The following is an 18,402-nucleotide window of genomic DNA, read 5'->3' on the forward strand; positions in this document are numbered from 1 at the left end:
CCTGGTATACAATGTTAAACCCTACATCACTTTCCACCACATTCAAGGTATATGGTGAATGTGAAAGTTGTCTATTTATCATTTCAACTCACCTCAGCTGTGTAAATATATACAAAGTTGAACATCCCTTGGGAAAATCCTCTCACACAAAACATTACAATTGTCAAAATTGTCTGTGGCATGCTGATTTGTAATAATAAAAAAAAAATAGCACAACCCATCATATTAAAGGCACCTGTTTTCTTTCTCCCAACTCTGTCTATTAAAAACATGTTGATTGGTAATGCTGAAAATATAAAATAAATCAGTAAGCAGGATTACTGTGAGCAGGCTTACAAATAGGCAATAGCAGTATTTTAACTTAAAATAATTACCATATATGGATAAGGCTTAGAATTGGGGTAAAGCACAAGGCTTTGCTGACCGTTTTTCTTGCCAAATTCGTACAACATTTTCGTTTCTAGTCAATATACTGCAATGCTTATCATATATTAAATCAAGTTTAAAATTTTTGTACGACACGTTTCTTACATTTCATCCCCAATAGTTACCTCCTAACCTTGACAATAAGATTAACAGTTAGGTGACCCATACATTCCCCTTAATCAAGCCCTCAATTTAATATGGGTGTCTCAGGGTGAATACAGCATTTGTTATGACAAAAATCGATACAGTATTCTAAAAGATTTTTCACAGAAATAACTTCCTCAGTTCTTTACTTATTCATCTATGACTGAGAAATTTGTTTGATAAAGGCAGGTGTTCTGTTAACAAAGGAAAAAAATGATATAAAGGGACTTTAGAAAATGGCTAATTTACACAGGCTACCAGTTTATTCAGGGTTTGTTTATAAAGGTTTACCAGTTTATTCAGGGTTTGGTTTACACTAGTTACCAGTTTATTCAGGGTTTATACAGGTTATCAGTTATTCAGGGTTTGGTTTATACAGGTTACCAGTTTATTCAGGGTTTGGTTTACACTAGTTACCAGTTTATTCAGGATTTGTTTATACAGGTTACCAGTTTATTCAGGGTTTGGTTTATACAGGTTACCAGTTTATTAAGGATTTGGATTACACGTTACTGGTTTACTTAGGGTTTGGTTTACACAGGTTTCACTATATATATCCTCTCGTTCTACTTACATATAAGTTCTCCAAAAGAAGATAAAATCATGGTGGTATAGTCATCATGTGTAAGTAAATTACAGCTGCAGCTTTCTCCTAGAAAAGATTAAACAAGCTGGTGAACAGGAAGTTTGTTGTTGCACAAAACCAAAATTGAAGTTAAGGAGGTTGACCTAGGGTAAAGGACATAACTCTTGAAATCAGGGATATGTTTGTATCATATTCATTTTCACCAAAGCCTATCAAGATTTCATTTGAAACAGAATGAAATCAGTCCAAGTTACTATGTTGCTCACATGAGACTGATCTAAAATGCTAAACACAAATGTTCCAATGATTTTTTAAGAGTTGTATCCCTTACCCTAAGTCTACCTCCTCAAATCACATGATACAGCACATATACAGAGCAAAAAACTACGCCACATTGACATCTGATTACCATATATTGCTCGATTCATAATAATAATCATATGATAATGAACATAAGATAGTAATTTGATGATCATATGATTCTCATATGTAAAAATTGGCCTGCAAACAATGGATCATCATATGTGCCTAAAATAAAAATATTATCATGTGGTAATTATACCAGAATCATATGTAAGCTGAAACATATGTTAATCTTACAATGCTCAGTTCATATAATTCTCATATGTAGCACTTTTGCTGTGCATATAAATCCTTATCACTATCAAGTGATTGTGTCAATTAGTTGCAAAGAAAATTTTGATAGCAGATGGACAAGGATAAAACATGCAAAAAAACTCTAAGTGGTGTAGGAGTACAAAAGAAACTGGCATTATGTCATGTTAATCATATATTTTACATGTGTTTATGACAAGCATGATAAGTAGAACTAATTTTGGACAGAAGAATTTTACCCATCAAATCATGTGTAGAAAATCAATGGTGAACATGTATTTCCAACATAATCTTTTACATATTAAGCCTGTAAATTTCACTTTGCCTAGGTAAAAAATATGCACAAAAGACACTTTCGAATGATTTTTAACAAATTGGGAACACTGGTTTCTGTTTTATTCTGTGAACCATTAAGCAGCATTTTAAGTACATGTATGGTTCTTTAAAAAAAAAAAAAACTAGGCATGAGGGTATTCATCATATCTAAAGATAATTAATGAAACTGTTCAAATACATTTGTTATGTCCTAAACACAACTCTTCCAATGCCCATATCCTTCAAACTGTTATATATCATTTATAAAATATTTTTTGACTGGTATTAGTGTTAAAAATTCAGGCGGGAAATTTTGTGTAGTAGAACATAACCAAATTTTAAGTCTTAATACAGTATTTCCAATGGGCAACTTTCATTTAGACTTTTGTTCATGAATAGAGTTTCCATAAGGTCTACTGAAAGATTTCCAATAAAAAAGTATTTGGGATTAGGAAATCCATGAATCACTTATCATAAGCTTCTGCCTGGTTTTAAGACACAGCTGTATTTAACTACAAAACTAATTGGATAATTGGGCATGATCGCCAATCAATCACAACGGAACTGAAAAAGAGACGCTTCAGATGGCTGGGCCACATGTTATGGATGCCAAATGAATGCTTGCCAAAAGTTGCCCACCAATGGACACCAACTGGGAAGAGAAAACCTGGCAGACCCCGTACAAACCTGTCTATACTACTTGATGACAATCCATATTTTTCATCGTATTCTATGGAAATAATCCATAAAATCCTGAACTTTCTGAAATTTTAACAAAGGTACTATGGAGATATTCACAATCCCTGGAGCATAATTTGCAGTCAAAATTTGTAGAAAATGCAGATAATCCGTATAAGTAAACTGTAACTACTTGATGACAATCCATATTTTTCATCGTATTCTATGGAAATGATCCGTAAAATCTTGAACTTTCAGCCCGTACCACCTGGAGAAGAACAGTCCTAGCTGAGTTTCAAGATCTTGGATACAGCCTGGGACAAGCACAACACGTGGTGAATGACAGAATGAAATAAAGGGAACTTCCTGTGGCATTATATACCACTGGGGACAAAGAGGAAAGGTAAGGGTGAGGTGCATGATTCAAAACAGTCATTGTGGTACCTGTCTTTTTCTGCTGTAGTATTTCTGTACTAGCTAGTACCATTCCATAGTATGAAAACGCTGTGGCAAACCACAACAGCCATAATATAAATGTTGTAACAATATAATCCTTTGAAAACAAGTCCTTCACATTGCCCCTTTGAATCTACAAAAGAACAGCACATGCGTTTACATGTAGGTACTTTTAATAAATGAATGTACTTTTTAAGAATAAACACTGAAAAATCTTATACCATGCATGCAAACAAATTCATATAAATTCTTACCTAGTGGAAAAGTTTTTACTCAAGTCTTCATTTCAAAAGTTAACTAGAGATACAAGGAAAAAACTAAATTTAAGATTAAAAAACAAAATAAAAGCCTGGTCAAACATATTAAATAGTTCTAAGTATTACCTAATATTTAAGTACTGCAGATTAAATTAAAGCTCTTAAAATGAAATAAAATATTTTCAAAAAGAGTTATCTGGCCTTTACCAGCTTATTTGCAGTAATCAACAATCATTATAACTGGCCAATCTAATTAAAAGCTGATCTCGAAGCTTTCAGTTTTCTATTATGTTGTGAATGGCTTTTAATTAGATTGAAAAGTAGCAAACCTTCATAAAATATGTAAAATTATTTTGCCATCAATGCAGATAAACCATATGTTGGCCTGATTTCATGAACATCAATTCTAAATTTCTACAACTACCGTGAAACATGTTTAAGTAGGTAGACGTAGGGTAAGGGACATAATCCTTGAAATCAGTGATACGTTTGTATCATATTCAATTTCTCCTTAGCCTTTCAAGCTTTCCTCTGAAACAGAATGAAATCAGTCAAAATTATCTTGATGCTAACATGAGATTGATGTAAAATGGTAAATACAAACATTCCAATTATCTGTAAGAGTTGTGTCCCTTACCCTAGGTCTACCCCTTAAAACTGAATCCCTTTAGGATTTTATGATCTAATTGAATTAGACAGGCTGTGGCAAAGCTAAATGTATTTAAAGAAGTTGAGGCTTCAACATATTTTCAACAGAAACCAACCAAAATAAATCACTCCCCCTTTTCTATACTACAAAAAGCTTTCACATAGATTCGGCCCTGGCTACAGCACTGAAAGGTTTTTGCTTTAAACATATTCAATATACATTCAAACTAATATAAAGGAACATCAAAAAGTGTCTTGTTTATAGACAGGTTCTCAATATATATTCAGAGTTAAATTTAAACAGGTTTCACAGCATCATGCCTTATCAATGGACATGGATTCATAATTTCTACTACAACTTTTGGTCTTGAAAATAAAGCCACAGATATATACAATACATTCATACATGTAGAAAAGGGAAAGAGGGAAATTAGAAACCATAGACAATATTCCATCACCGACAAAAGCCTTGCCATGCTGGGGGCAAGACACATGTACATGGATCTATGAACTTTTTGCTTGCAAGTCATACCGAGTTTTTTTTGCCATGTTTCTGTCAGAAAAAGTAATTCATAAATATCACATTAAATTAATAATAAAATTATTGTCTACATCTCTTTAAGTAGCAGTCTTTTCTCAAAATCAAACAGAAGGTGATTCATGCATGTCAAAAACCCAGCAAATTCAAATTTATTTCTAGTTCAGAAACAGTTTCTGATCACATAACCAGTCTTAGTTTTTCATTTGGTTGTTGCACTTTCGAGACAAAAAGTATAAAGACATGAAAATGGCACTTTGTAAGAGTTACCATTCTTGATTTGGTTTCATTGGGTTGATTTTAGTGAGAGACGAATGTACGAGTATAGCGTATGTAGACTAAAAACGCATTGTTCGTTTGGTAGGTTTTTCTTCATTATGAATCACTTTACCATTGGCAGTGCCTGAATTTTATGTGGAATGGTAGTTAATATCACAGAGGCATGAAAAATCATTTTTTTAGCGACTTTATCAATTTTTCTATTGTTCCTACTTCTTGATAATATCTTATCTCAGGCTACTGCTGGAATACTGAAGTAGAGGCTCCCAGGAGCCTGAATCGCTCACCTGGTTCATTTTTTGCCTTATAAGGGCAAATAACTCTAGTTAAGAGTGACCTACAACTTTGACCTAATGTTGACTTTTGTAAGCCTTATCATAAGATCATTTCATCAATTCAAAGTTTTTTTTCCTTTCTATTATAGTTTCCAAGCTATTGGCTAAAAACTGCAAAAAGTGTCGTTTTTCAAAATTCAAGTGTGTCACGTTTATTTTCTGATTTCTCCTATAGCTTATGTGATATATGTAGAAATTGGTGACTAAGTGACCCCTGTGTTCTACAAATAACAATGGTGGAAATGTTTCACACTTGATCAATATTATCGATTTACTTTTCAAAATAGATACTGTAAAGATGCTGTGACAAAGTTTGGTATAATCTACTGAGAGGAGAAGAATTGTTAAGAAAAGTTACAGACAAAAAATGAGGACAGACAACAAGTGATGGTAATAGCTCAAATTGCCTTAGGCCAGGTGAGCTAAAAATACAGACAACTTCCAATGACAGCATTACTTAACATTGATTGTGAGATTACCAATAAACAAAATAATATCAGACATAAAAACTCTGTCTGGAAATTTTCCTGCACTTTTTCTGTAGTAGAACAGAAAAACATAGAATTTTTTAGTATTGATATGTCCAGGGACTACTTTTACTTGCACTTATTTATCATAAGACAGTTTGTATGGGCCTACAGAAGGATTTGCAATACAAAATATTTGGGGTTATGAAAAGCATGACCATCACATCAAGCTCTGTCAGGCATGCTGTGGTATTTTGTGTCTAAACTTCAAAACTGCTGATATTCTCTATTTGTAAATTTTATTCCTATCATGGTTTTAATTAAAAATATTGTAAAAGAAAGTTTATTTTTTTAAAAAGACCAAATCTTATAAATAAAGCCACCATGTTGAAAAAATAAATTAAAAGGCTTAAAATCTCAAAACCATGTTGATCAAAGTAATTAAAATAAATTAGGTCAACCACAGGAGAGTTTCTATTGGCCCAATGAGCAAAATTAAGTATAAAATTGAAGAAATAGTCACATATGCTGCATGGAAAAAAGAATGTAACAAATACACCAATGTATGACCTAAATCCAAAAAAGTGAATACTTTCAGGGATCACCGAAAGGTCTTCAAGTATAAACACACTTTAAGTAAACTCTTAAAGACAGTGATAACAAAAGTAATATAATCCACAGTAATAGAATATGTATGCCAATATCGAGTAGAAGTACAGGTACTTACAATTTTTGATTGTACAAGATGCCCTTCAGGCAAAGATGTACCATTTATTTTGGCAACTTTTTCTAATATTTTGATTGCATCATCTTTATGTCCAGCTGCTACTAAGAACCTAGCAGATTCTGGTAAAAACTGGAAGAAAACAATAATTCTTCAATCATAATTTACCCATTAATTTGTCACTGTTTTTTTATGGTTAATATTCAACATCTGTTGTTTTGAGGAAAAGTGCTGGATCAGGAGTACTCTGTATCTTTATGCTCTATGTTAATGCCAGAATTATCAGGAAACTGCATTGGCAACAACAGTATAGTACTATCAAGACATAAATTATGCACAATCTGTTAATAAAAATGATGAAGTTAAATTCCCTTTTCAAATGTCAGAAGACAGAATTGATAAATTTAAGTACACCAATTTTCTTTCTGACTAATATTTTCTATTTCAGGCTACCATCGTTATATTAAAACAATATTGTCAATTTACAATGGTAAACGCATGTCAAACATTAACTGTGATATTACTTATAGTGCCAGTTTTACATGAATCAAAACATCACAACCTAACCTACAGGTTATATACCACTAATCCAACCAATGAGCTTTTAGAATGTATGCAAAAATAGTCCTACACTAGTTTTAGTGCACTTGTGTTATTTTGTTGTGGAAAAAGTGCACATCAGATCTACACAAGTGAGCTTGTGTTTTGCAGGGAATTATATTTTCTTCATTTCTACATAAAATGGTCACTGTTACTTACTGAATTAAATATTTTTCATGAGTTCTGCATGAAGACAACTTATTGTGAAATGGAGGGGAATTCCCATTCTATGTTTAGCTCAATGTCTTCAAGGAGCCAGTGTCACACTGCACGGTGGTAAACCCCATATGATATTTTCAGGGCTATTAGTGTGTAAACATGCACCTTTAAGTGATGTATAGTCTTCTTCAGGTAAAAGCTCCATAACAAATTGAACTTTGTGAAATTAGCATTGGAGCTTATGGAAAGTGACATTAGTGGTTTGTAGCCTACAGACACATTGTGATAACTCCTATTCATAACTCTATAACTATATTGCAATTTTGACAAAGGATGTTAAATTTTAACATAAGTTTTTGTAATTACGACATATTTTTTTTCAAGTAATGGACATAAGCAGGATATAAAAGTCAAGTTTAAAGTTACATAAGTAACTTGAATGATGTTCCAAGAGAAGCAGAGAAGGCTTATTCTATAAGCATACCTTGGGAATGCTAATATTTTTTATGGAGTCAGAATTGCTTATTTACTTTCACTTTTTCTATCTATCTGTTAGTGTTAATAATATTCTAGCTCTCTGTGCTTACATTTATTAACATCCCATAAATTTAAAGTTATGGACCTTGCCAGGGGTTCAAGTTAGTGGTGGCCTGAGGTCTAGCACCATCAATATATATGATCTGGGTCATGGAACTTTAATTCATTTAATTGACACTCTACTAAGGACCTGATTTTAGTCAATGGTGGCCTGAGGTCCAGCACCGTCAATATATATGATCTGGGTCATGGCAAATTAATTCATTTAATTGACACTTTACCGAGGACCTGATTTTAGTCAGTGGTGGCCTGAGGTCCAGCACCGTCAATATATATGATCTGGGTCCTGGAACTTTAATTCATTTAATTGACACTCAATTGAGGACCTGGCTTTGGTTTCATAGAAAAATCTCAAGTTGAGAATTTCCTCAAGTTCTGTGCTTTTCCTCCAATCTTCAATTTAAAGTGATCAGATTGGTTGAAATTTAAGTTGAGGAAGGATTTGAGGAAAATCTCAATTTGAGATTTTTTTTAATGAAACCCGGGCCTGGTTTTCCTTAAGTAAACCATTGATTTGAACCCTTTGGAAAGTTCAGGACCTTTTACTCTTGATAGTATATTTGTATCATCTTACTTTATCCATGGCTAACAGGGACAGATTCAAGATTTCAGGCTAGAGTTAGTCATACATCAAAAAACTCACTTCTCAGCTTAGTGAGGCATGAAAATGTGAAAATTTCCTTTTCACTGGGAACCAAATTTCCTAGTTATCTGAAACCCTGAAAACCATTTAAATTGGTACCCCATGAACAATACCGTGGCAGTACTATTATTTGTGGGGTACCAATTTTTGTGGTTTTTATGGGTAGGCCAAACCATGAAATTTGGTTCCCATCAAAAAGGAGATTACCACTAATGTGTAAACTGAAAACCTCAAAGCACAAATTAATAAAGAGCTGCGCTTTAAGCGCATGATATGCCCGTTGCCCTATTAATTTGTCCTTATGCTTTTAATGAATTTATATGATCAACTAGGAATACCGTGGGCCTTGTCATATACCCTCCCCCCCCCAAAAAAAAAAGTCAAATACCCTCCCCCATCCACCCCCCCCCAAAAAAAAAAAAGTAAATAAAAAATGCACAAAAAATATGGCACTATCAAGGCTACCTCACATTTATCTAAGTTTGATATTCATCCATACATTTCTATCTTGTTCAAAACACACTTTTCTGACAAGGTTACCAAGTACCTTTTATATTTATTAAGGCATATACATTTATACAAATCAGAAGGAAGCTTACTTAAATAGATAAAAACAATTCACCAAAGATTCATAAAAGTTAGTGAAAGTGTTTTTGAGTTATTGTATGAAAACTTGAAAATCCTCCTTTTTTTAAGTACAAAAATTCATAACACAAAAACGATACATCTCAAATTTATAAAAATCGAATGGGAGCTTACCTCAGTAGACATGAACAATTCACCAAAGTTTCATAAAAGTTGGTGAAAGGGTTCTTGAGTTATTGTCTGAAAACTTGAAATTCCCTCTTTTAATGTATGAAAATTCATTACACAGAAACGAAAAATCTGAAATTTATAAATATCGAAAGGGAGCTAACGTCAATAGATATGAACTATTCACCAAAGCTTCATAAAAGTTGGTGAAAGTGTTTTTGAGTTATTGTCCAAAGCATTGATGATGAACAGATGGTTGGACAATGGTATACCATATTACATCTCGTATTAGACGAGCATATAAAAAATCAACAGACATGTTTAATCCATGAAAATTGGTATCCACAAATTAAAGTACTTTCAAAATAGTATTTCCACAGCATACATTTTATTTCAATTTCAGGGTTTTACATTTCTTCCTATCTATGCCTCTGGTTAACCAAAAGTTTGCTCTAGCATTTGCTCAAAGGAGGGGGTGGGGTGTGAGTACCTCTTAGGCCTCCTTCTTAGTCTGCCTCTAATTACCTTTCATTTTACTCTAACACATTGCCTTAGGAGAGATTTGAGGAGTAGACATCCTTTAGGTCAAGGAAACTTAAATGGTAGGTTTTCCTCCACACTCCACAAACATAAGGGGCGGGCGGGAGGATTTTATTTTTTATTTCAAACCAGATATTTGCTAGCCTAATTCTAGCTATTTGGAGTATAGATATGTTCCAAATTCATAGCCCATCAGTTTTAGAGAAGAAACCATGTTTTGGTCACTAAGAAATGAAAGATTTATGTGTTATAGTATCTCAATACTAGAAACAGACTCTAAAAAAATTTGATTTTGAAATTCCAACCCACATCTTATTTTTTATCTCGTCAATTTTTTAGGGAGGGAGGAGATGAAAACCTACTAATTAATCGTATTTGTCCTTATGACCTTCACTTAAGTCTACCTCTGGTTAATCGTATTTGGCCTTGTGACCTTCACTTAGTCTACCTCTGGTTAATTGTATTTGTTCTTATGACCTTCACTTAGTCTACCTCTGGTTAATCGTATTTGGCCTTGTGACCTTCACTTAGTCTACCTCTGGTTAATCGTATTTGTTCTTATGACCTTCACTTAGTCTACCTCTGGTTAATCGTATTTGGCCTTATGACCTTCATTTAGTCTACCTCTGGTTATTTTACTCTGTTCAAACTCATTAACTTACCTTTAAAGAAATCATGATAATAAATGATGGAACAGCTGAGAAGACTAGTAACCAACGCCAACCAAGTGTTGGTATGGTAATGGCTGCTACAGATATTTCAAATATCACTCCAACTGCCCAAGCAACCTGCAATGATGAACAGCGATAATAATCAATTCAAGAGGCTGTTCATGTCAAAATCAGGTCGGTCCTATAATATGGGGGGCACAGGGTAAATTTTACCCCACTGAATGTTTGTTGCAATGTAAATTATAATACCATATGTAGGTGATATAGGACAAATTTGTTTTAAATTGCCACAGGATAGCTCTGTAAATGCGTTTAATTTTCTTATTAAAACAACAAAATTTTGCTCAAATGAAAGAGTTATCTCCCTTTCTTCAATGACTTTCAATGCTTTCTATGTAATTTATTTATCTTAAATTGAAAAAAAAAATGTTGTCATGTGCAACCCACTGCCAGGTTTTTACATGGACATCTTCTTTAGCACATCAAATAATTTTACAAAAAAAAAATGTGAAACATTTTTTATAAAGTAACATGGGACTATTAGCATGAGTTAATTACTATTTGGTGATGTTAGTAAAATAATGTTCAGTGTAAGTTTTTGTAAGAATCAGGCAATAGAAAATCAGAAACATGAATGTCAATACCCACCAATATAATTTCACTCAAGGATGAAAAGACAGTTATTTGACCTCTGCAACCCTGGATTTGCTCAGAAATTTTACAACAGAATGTTAGAAAAATGAGGTTTTTGACAGAGTTATCTGCCCATGAACTGTTAATTTTCAGTGCATTTCAATGAAATTATGACTCAATTTACCAAACTGATGTGGAAAATCTTGTATTTTTTCCTTGATTCTGATGGTGCAAATAGTCAAATAAAACTTTCCAAATGGTTAAGTTTTTCATACCATGTTTCACCCACTGCCTGATTCTTACAGAGGCTGATACTGACAGTTAAACCCCACTAAAAAAACAATTCTTCTACAACATCATACATTCTCATGCTTATTGACAAAATCTGAAACAGATTGAGTTTGTACTTTCACCATGCAAAGATGAAAAGGTGGGACTTTAAAGGAAAACTTCATTCATCTCCATAAAATTCTAATAAAAACAGAAAGTTTTTTTATCTAAAGTTCAGAGGGTGCATCACATGCATCAAGATTATCTTGAATCATTCCGTGTAATTTAAATACAAAGCTTGAAATTTAACAAATAAATCATCACGAATTGTTGATTTCAAGTACACAATGATTTTAAAATTATGACTACACACTCAATACCACAACACCAAGGCCATTCAATACAGATCTTGTAGATAATAAAGAAAAATAATGACCAAAATTCCATGCAAAGCCCCCCACCCCCAACCTTTTCCAAAAAACTTATAGAAAGGATTCAGCTTTAAAATGACATCAAGATCATCAGTAAATTGCAGTTGCCTCCCTTTATCTTGCACTTTGCTATGCCCCAAAACATTTTATTAAAGATGCAAGTTATTTAAGTGACATCATGAACTTAAATGACTGTAATTGGGAATACCATTGGAGAAAAAATGATCTATGGCTAAAGTAATTTTGAAATTGTCATGGGGCTTAATTGTCCATATTATTATGCTATTAAAGTGTATTTTATCAGGTGTGGCACTATCTACCAGAGCTGTATTAAACAAAGTATTCATGCAAGTTATAGAAAATGTGCGTCAAACATACACTGCCGAGGATCAACATCTTGGCTCTATATTTGGATGGTAAATATTCTGCCATTAAGGCAAAACTGCAATGCAAGAGGTCAAAGGTCAAAATGCAATTTCATGTATATTTGTTAGTGGTCATGCTGTTTAATGTAAAAATGTTTTTTTTTGTTTCAAAATAAACAGATAAAACAACTTTCACAATTTTCAATTTTTAAAAAAATGACTATTTTCATATGCAAAACAGATCTAGAGTTCTCATAACAAAACATTAGCAAACAATGTGCCCAGGGAAACTATGAAACACATATAAACGTCTAGCAATTACTGATAAAACACAGAACTAAAGAGAAGTTGTATCAATAGAAACCACAGCAGCTAATTTCACAGAAAGTCCAAGTGTACAATTAACTTAAGTTAGGTATATGACATTATTATAAAAAAAATAGTATTGTGACATAATTGCATACATACACTTATTTAGATAAACTGAAACCCAACATCCACAAATTCCCTCAACTTTCTGCAATCAACATCATCATGCTCTTTTCCGGAACTTTATAATTCCATAACGAAACTTAATTTGATTAATTTGTGTATATCATTGTACAGTTCAATTTAACTATTTATCAATTTATCAATCATTTCTATTATAATATGTTGGTACTATTTTCAGGTTATATAAGTTTTCATCAATCCAATTGATTGTAAGTTGAGGGAATCTGTGGATGTTAGGTTTCAATTTATCTAAACATATTAATAATCGAAATGATTGATAATTGAAAGATAAAGGTTTAAATTGAACTGTGCCAAGAAAAAAAATAAATTAATCAAATTCTATTTTTTTTATGGAATCATGAAGTTCCAGAAAAGAGCATGATTTTGATTGCGGAAAGTTAAAGGGAAGCTGTGGATATTGGGTTTTGATTTACCTGAAAGTTGTTTTGTGAAATTGACCACAGAACTCTACTCAATTCACTGGCATCATTTAAGGAGGTAGACCTAGGGTAAGGGACACAACTCTTAAAAATCATTGGAACGTTTGTATTCAGCAATTTATATCAATCTCATGTAAGCATCAAAGAAACATGGATTGATTTCATTCTGATTCAAATGAAAGCTTGATAGGCTTTGGTGAATTGAATATGATACAAATATGTCAGTGATTTCAAAAGTTATGTCCCTTACCCTTAAGGTCTACCTTCCTAAGTTTTTTCTAAAAATCAGAGAGGCTATGTTATATCATTTATGAATACAGCATTGCTTTTAGAAACATACCTTTGTGGTGATCCCGCCAAACCTCCACCTACCAATCCTCGTAAAAATAAAACCCAGAAATATGATGGGCTGAATGTCGTCAACAGTCCATAATACCCTATCCAGAATGTTACCAAATAGAGAGTCTGAAAAATATACACGGGGTAAAAAAATGTATACTGTTATTTTTTATTCAATGGAGATAGTACCAGTTAGTTTATACAGGCATTGTCTACTCTATTTTTCCCAAATGATTTGGTCATTTTATCCACCTTATCCAGTTAAATCTTCAAGATTCGTGAATGAACAAGCATAAGCTGTCCCAAAGTAGGTTATACAAGCATAACCTGGTCAAAAATAAAAAAATAATCCTTATAATTTGATTACTAATCAATTCCAGTCTAAATTGAATTTTGTTCTTTCATCATTATTACAGAATTATTTAGTTTGTGAAATCACCGATATTAATGAAGTAAAGGTACCAAGTTAGTACATCGTAATGAGGAGTAATCAAGGGAACCAAGGTTATAGTGGTAATCAAAAGAATCTAATCCAGGAACAAAGACCAGACATGGAAAATATAATTATATGCTTCAATATGTTTTTATTTAATCTGTGCTCGAGTTTATATTATTGTATACACTGTAATTATATGCTTCAATATGCTATTATTTTGTTTGTTTATCAAACATCCTAACAATGAATTATTGAAGAGTGTAAACAAACAGAATGACTGATGGACAAGGTGATTCCAATATACCACCCACTCCTTAATGTCCTTGATGGAAGACAGCTAAATTATAAAGAAAGAAAGATGAAGTCTAACTGCATTTGTAAATGGAATAAAAATAGCAGTAAAAGAGTAATCAAGGGAACCAAGATTCTAGCAGAAATCAAAGGAATATAATACAGGGACAAAGACCAGACATGGAAAACAGACAAACACAATAAGACCATATAGTAACTAAAATAATACATACAAAGTAACAAAAGTAAATGAGCAACTAGGACTCCACTAAAAACTGGGAGCATGGCCCAGGTGCACCGGTGCTTAAAATTGCAATGGATTTCATCTAATATTAAAAGAATTAAATCTTTCTTCACAATGTAAGTTTTCTATAGTGCAATGATTGCATTACAGCAATAAATTTTTTTTATGGATTACTGTATGAATGACATTATCAAGCTTAGCACAATTGTGATGGAATGACCTTCTTTATCATGTTTATGTCGAAAAGTACTTAGAAAAACATAAGTTGCCATGCACATTCATAAACTCTATCATGGTCACTCCTTAGCATGTATAAGAAAAGAGGAAGGGGGGGGGGAGGGTAGCGCATATAGATTGATTTTGGTCTATTCACCATACATATTATCCTTTGAAACAGTGCATGACGGGAGATTCTCCCCCACTGATACTGTCTCATGACGGAAGGTTTTACTTAAAGGCAAATATTTATGTAAAAATTCAATTATTTATATTACATAAAGGCAAATATTTATGTAATAACTCAATTATTCAGTATTACGTAAAGGCAATTTTTATGTAAAAATTCAATTACTTAGTAATATGTAAAGCCAAATTTTTATGTAAAAATTCAATTATTTAGCATTATATAAAGGCAATTTTTTATGTAAAAATTCAATTGTTTAGTACGATGTACAGGCAAATATTTATGTAATAATTCAATTATTTAGTATTACATAAAGGCAATTTTTATATAAAAATTCAATTACTTAGTAAAACGTACAGACAAATTTTTATGTAAAAATTCAGTTATCTAGTATTATGTACAGGCAAATTTTTTTTGTAAAAATTCAATTACATAGTATTAAATACAGGCAAATTTTTATGTAAAAAAAAAAATTCAGTTGTTTAGTATTTAGTATTGGTGAACTGAGGAAATACAATACAAATACAAGGTACAGCCTGGGTGATCAAGGCTATTTGTGCACAGGGCCAGCTTAAAAAAAAAGCAATGGAAACCACATAAACATTGTTACAGTACCTAAACTGATCGGTGCAACCATAATTGTGATCGGTCATCAATCACAAAACATTTTCTGATCAGTCATCGATCAGTCAAACCAATTTGTTAAACGGGTGATCACATCACATGACCACTGAGCGTTAAATATATATTACGGATTCCATTGTTTTGATTGCCATTTTTTAACACATATTTACTACCTGTAAAAGATTTAAACATCAATTAATGACTTTTATTTTATATTTGTTTTATTTTTAACAAAATACAATATACAGGTTTAATATCTTAATTTAAGATAAATTTCATACGGAACTATATTGGATTCGTTCCAATGGAAATTATCAAATTTACATGAACCGATCATCCATCATTTCATATAACAAAACTGTGTTCAGATCGGTCACCAGTCATCGGCTATCTATCCATTAGCAGTCATTCAGTCAGCAGTCATCGATCTGTCAAATAGTTGCGTGGATCAGTTCAGAGACTGCAAGAGCTGGTGTTGGCCTTATTCAGTGTTATTTACATCAAAGCATGAAGGGGACTAAACAGCTAACAAAACAATTATATGTGATTTGATTTATATAACGAAATCCCAAATAGAACTTATAAACAATCAACATGATGGAGTTAAACATTGATTTAATAAACTTACTGTTTGTCTTCCATACCTATCACCAACTGCACCCCATAAAGGAGCCATAATACACATTCCAATGAATACAACCTGTAAAGAGAAAAAAATGCTTTGCAAGACACAGCTTGATATAACAGCAGAGATTGTCGAAGACAAAAACAGTAGGACAAGTGTGGACACAACAATAGGACAAGTGTGGACGCAACAGTAGGACAAGCGTGGACACAACATTCAAACTTGATAAAACTTAAATATTTGACAAAGTATAAGATTATGATGCAGTATAAAATAATTTGCAATTAAACAAAAGAAATACAGTATGAAATTTTAATTAATAAATAAATGAAAAAATATTTCTTTATGGCCCCTTTTAGGACCATAATTTTAAGTCAAAACCACTTCAATTCCAGCCTTCCTTATGTAGTATGGAGCATTATGTACTTTTTTGGTTTTTTGTGCTGTTGTATAAAAATACATGTCAGTGACTCAAAATCCTCCACAGCAAATGTGAAACCATATAGAGTAGATGTTATAAATATTTCAAGTTTGATAGATCTTGGATATTGGAAAATTATTACATATTTGAAATCCTATTTGTTTCTGACAATTGACTACAAAAATAGTTTCCAACTTTCCCTGTCATGTTTTATATAAAAAAAAAAAAGCAACGGAAACCATGGACTTCCATAGTACATTCAACTGAAGTTTTTGCTTATAAGTAAATCAATCATAAGTTAGAAGTTTCACAAATAATTCCTTAGGTTTTTGACACCAGGGTCAGAGCAAATACTTACATGTAAAATATACCATTTAACAGCAAATTTATGCAGGGAAAACACAGCACTACATACATGTACTTACAGTCGTAATGAAAGCCACATGGAAATGCTCTAAGCCCCACTCACAACGCAACACTGGTGATAATACAGCTAGTAACATCATTTCTAAAGCATCTGCAGCCTGAAATATCAATCGGAAACAGGAAGTACTGAAGCACATGATTTCAAAGAATCAAAAACATAAAAATTTTCAATCTCTTTAAGTGTTTTTTCGAGTTATTGTTAAGACTGACAAACTGACATAAAAATACAATATCCATCAAAAAATTCAAATGGTCCTATTTTGAATGCCGTCTCAAATGATTATAAGTAATTATTGATGGACGTTCAAATATTAGCATAAATATGACCAAAACTGCAAATACAATACAAAATGCAAAAGTGTGCCAATACGGGATTTAGCCGTCCAATACGTCATATTGGCCTAGGCCAAAATGACGTATTGGACTAGTTAATTGATAAAGGTATAATTGCGTAAGGTTTTCCATTTTGGCTGAGATATTGGTCCTCAGCCCGCAATATTAGATTTTGAGGGTTAAAACTATGCTGAATTGCTCATTGGGTCTCATATGCTTCTTATGAACTAATAAGAACTAATAAGGATTACCTATCATGAAACAAAAAAAATAATTGATAAAATTCAGGGCAAATTGAAACAATTGTAACTATTTAAATTAGAGAGGTAAAAGAAATTTCAATTTCTCTCAAACTTCTATTAATACTGAGTAATGAGCAAAAACTACAAAATTAATGAATTCCATAGAAAAACAAGAGGCTTCCAGGAGCCTGAATTGCTCATTTTCTGCCTTTCAAGGGCAATAACTCTAACAAGGAGTTGTCTAACTATTTTGACTCAAAAAGACTTTGGTAGAACTTATCTTAAGGCTCATTTCATCAAGTGAAAGTTTCTTTGTATCTATTACAGTTTTCAAGATATTGAATAAAAACTGCTAAAAACATCATTGCCTTTCAAGGACAATAAATTTAACAAGGAGTCGTGGCTAACTTCGATCCTCTGCAGATTTTTGTAAGCCTTATCATAAGGATCCTTTCAGCAATTGAAAGTTTTCTTTCTATCTATCAGTTTTCAAGATATAGACTGACAACTTAAAAAAATATATTTTTCACTCTTCAAGGGCAATTACTCTAACAAGGAGTCATCCGATAACTTTGATCCCTGCAGGCTTTTGCAGGCCTTATAATAAGGATAATTTTGACAATAGAAAAATTTTGGCTAAACCTAGTGGTTTTGGAGATATATTAGAAAAACTTCTGCTTGACTCCTTCGTTCTATTTTTAGTAACAAAGGCAATGGTTTTTAACAAAGCAAAAATTCCCACATCAGCTCTATTCAGAAAACCCAAAGGAACATTCATACCAAAATTTGCAGACTTTTGTAAGCCATATAATAATGATAATTTCAGCAATTGAAAGAATTTGACTCAACAAAACTGTTTGGAGATACATGTGAAAAACAATTGTCTGACTCCTATGTTCTATTTTTGTAACGGCAGCCATGTTTTTTGATGGATCAAAAATCCCCACATCAGTTCT

General features: G+C 32.5%; 1 protein-coding gene across 6 annotated transcripts in view; it reads right to left on the reverse strand.

Annotated features, from left to right (window-relative positions):
* The window catches only part of LOC148607457 (synaptic vesicle 2-related protein-like), a 53,687-nt gene that overhangs the window by 11,309 nt on the left and 23,976 nt on the right, over positions 1-18,402 (reverse strand). For 4 of the 6 annotated variants that reach the window (XR_015914923.1, XM_088543823.1, XM_088543824.1 and 1 more), the window contains 10 exons: positions 16,871-16,969; positions 16,028-16,099; positions 13,403-13,527; positions 12,144-12,207; positions 10,423-10,548; positions 6,472-6,600; positions 4,658-4,678; positions 3,209-3,353; positions 1,145-1,222; positions 93-286 (listed from right to left, as the gene is read on the reverse strand). Coding sequence is in view for 5 of the 6 variants with exons in the window: in XM_088543823.1 (XP_088399949.1) it covers positions 93-286; positions 1,145-1,222; positions 3,209-3,353; positions 4,658-4,678; positions 6,472-6,600; positions 10,423-10,548; positions 12,144-12,207; positions 13,403-13,527; positions 16,028-16,099; positions 16,871-16,969 (1,053 nt within the window). In the remaining variant the exon portion in view is untranslated. The remainder of the gene's footprint in view (positions 1-92; positions 287-1,144; positions 1,223-3,208; positions 3,354-4,657; positions 4,679-6,471; positions 6,601-10,422; positions 10,549-12,143; positions 12,208-13,402; positions 13,528-16,027; positions 16,100-16,870; positions 16,970-18,402) is intronic. The other 2 variants (XM_088543825.1, XM_088543827.1) reach the window with 1 other exon arrangement.

This window comes from Perna viridis, chromosome 9 (assembly GCF_037379345.1).
Source record: "Perna viridis isolate PV_CMFRI_1.1 ecotype Kerala chromosome 9, ASM3737934v1, whole genome shotgun sequence".
Classification (NCBI taxonomy): Eukaryota; Metazoa; Mollusca; class Bivalvia; order Mytilida; family Mytilidae; genus Perna; species Perna viridis.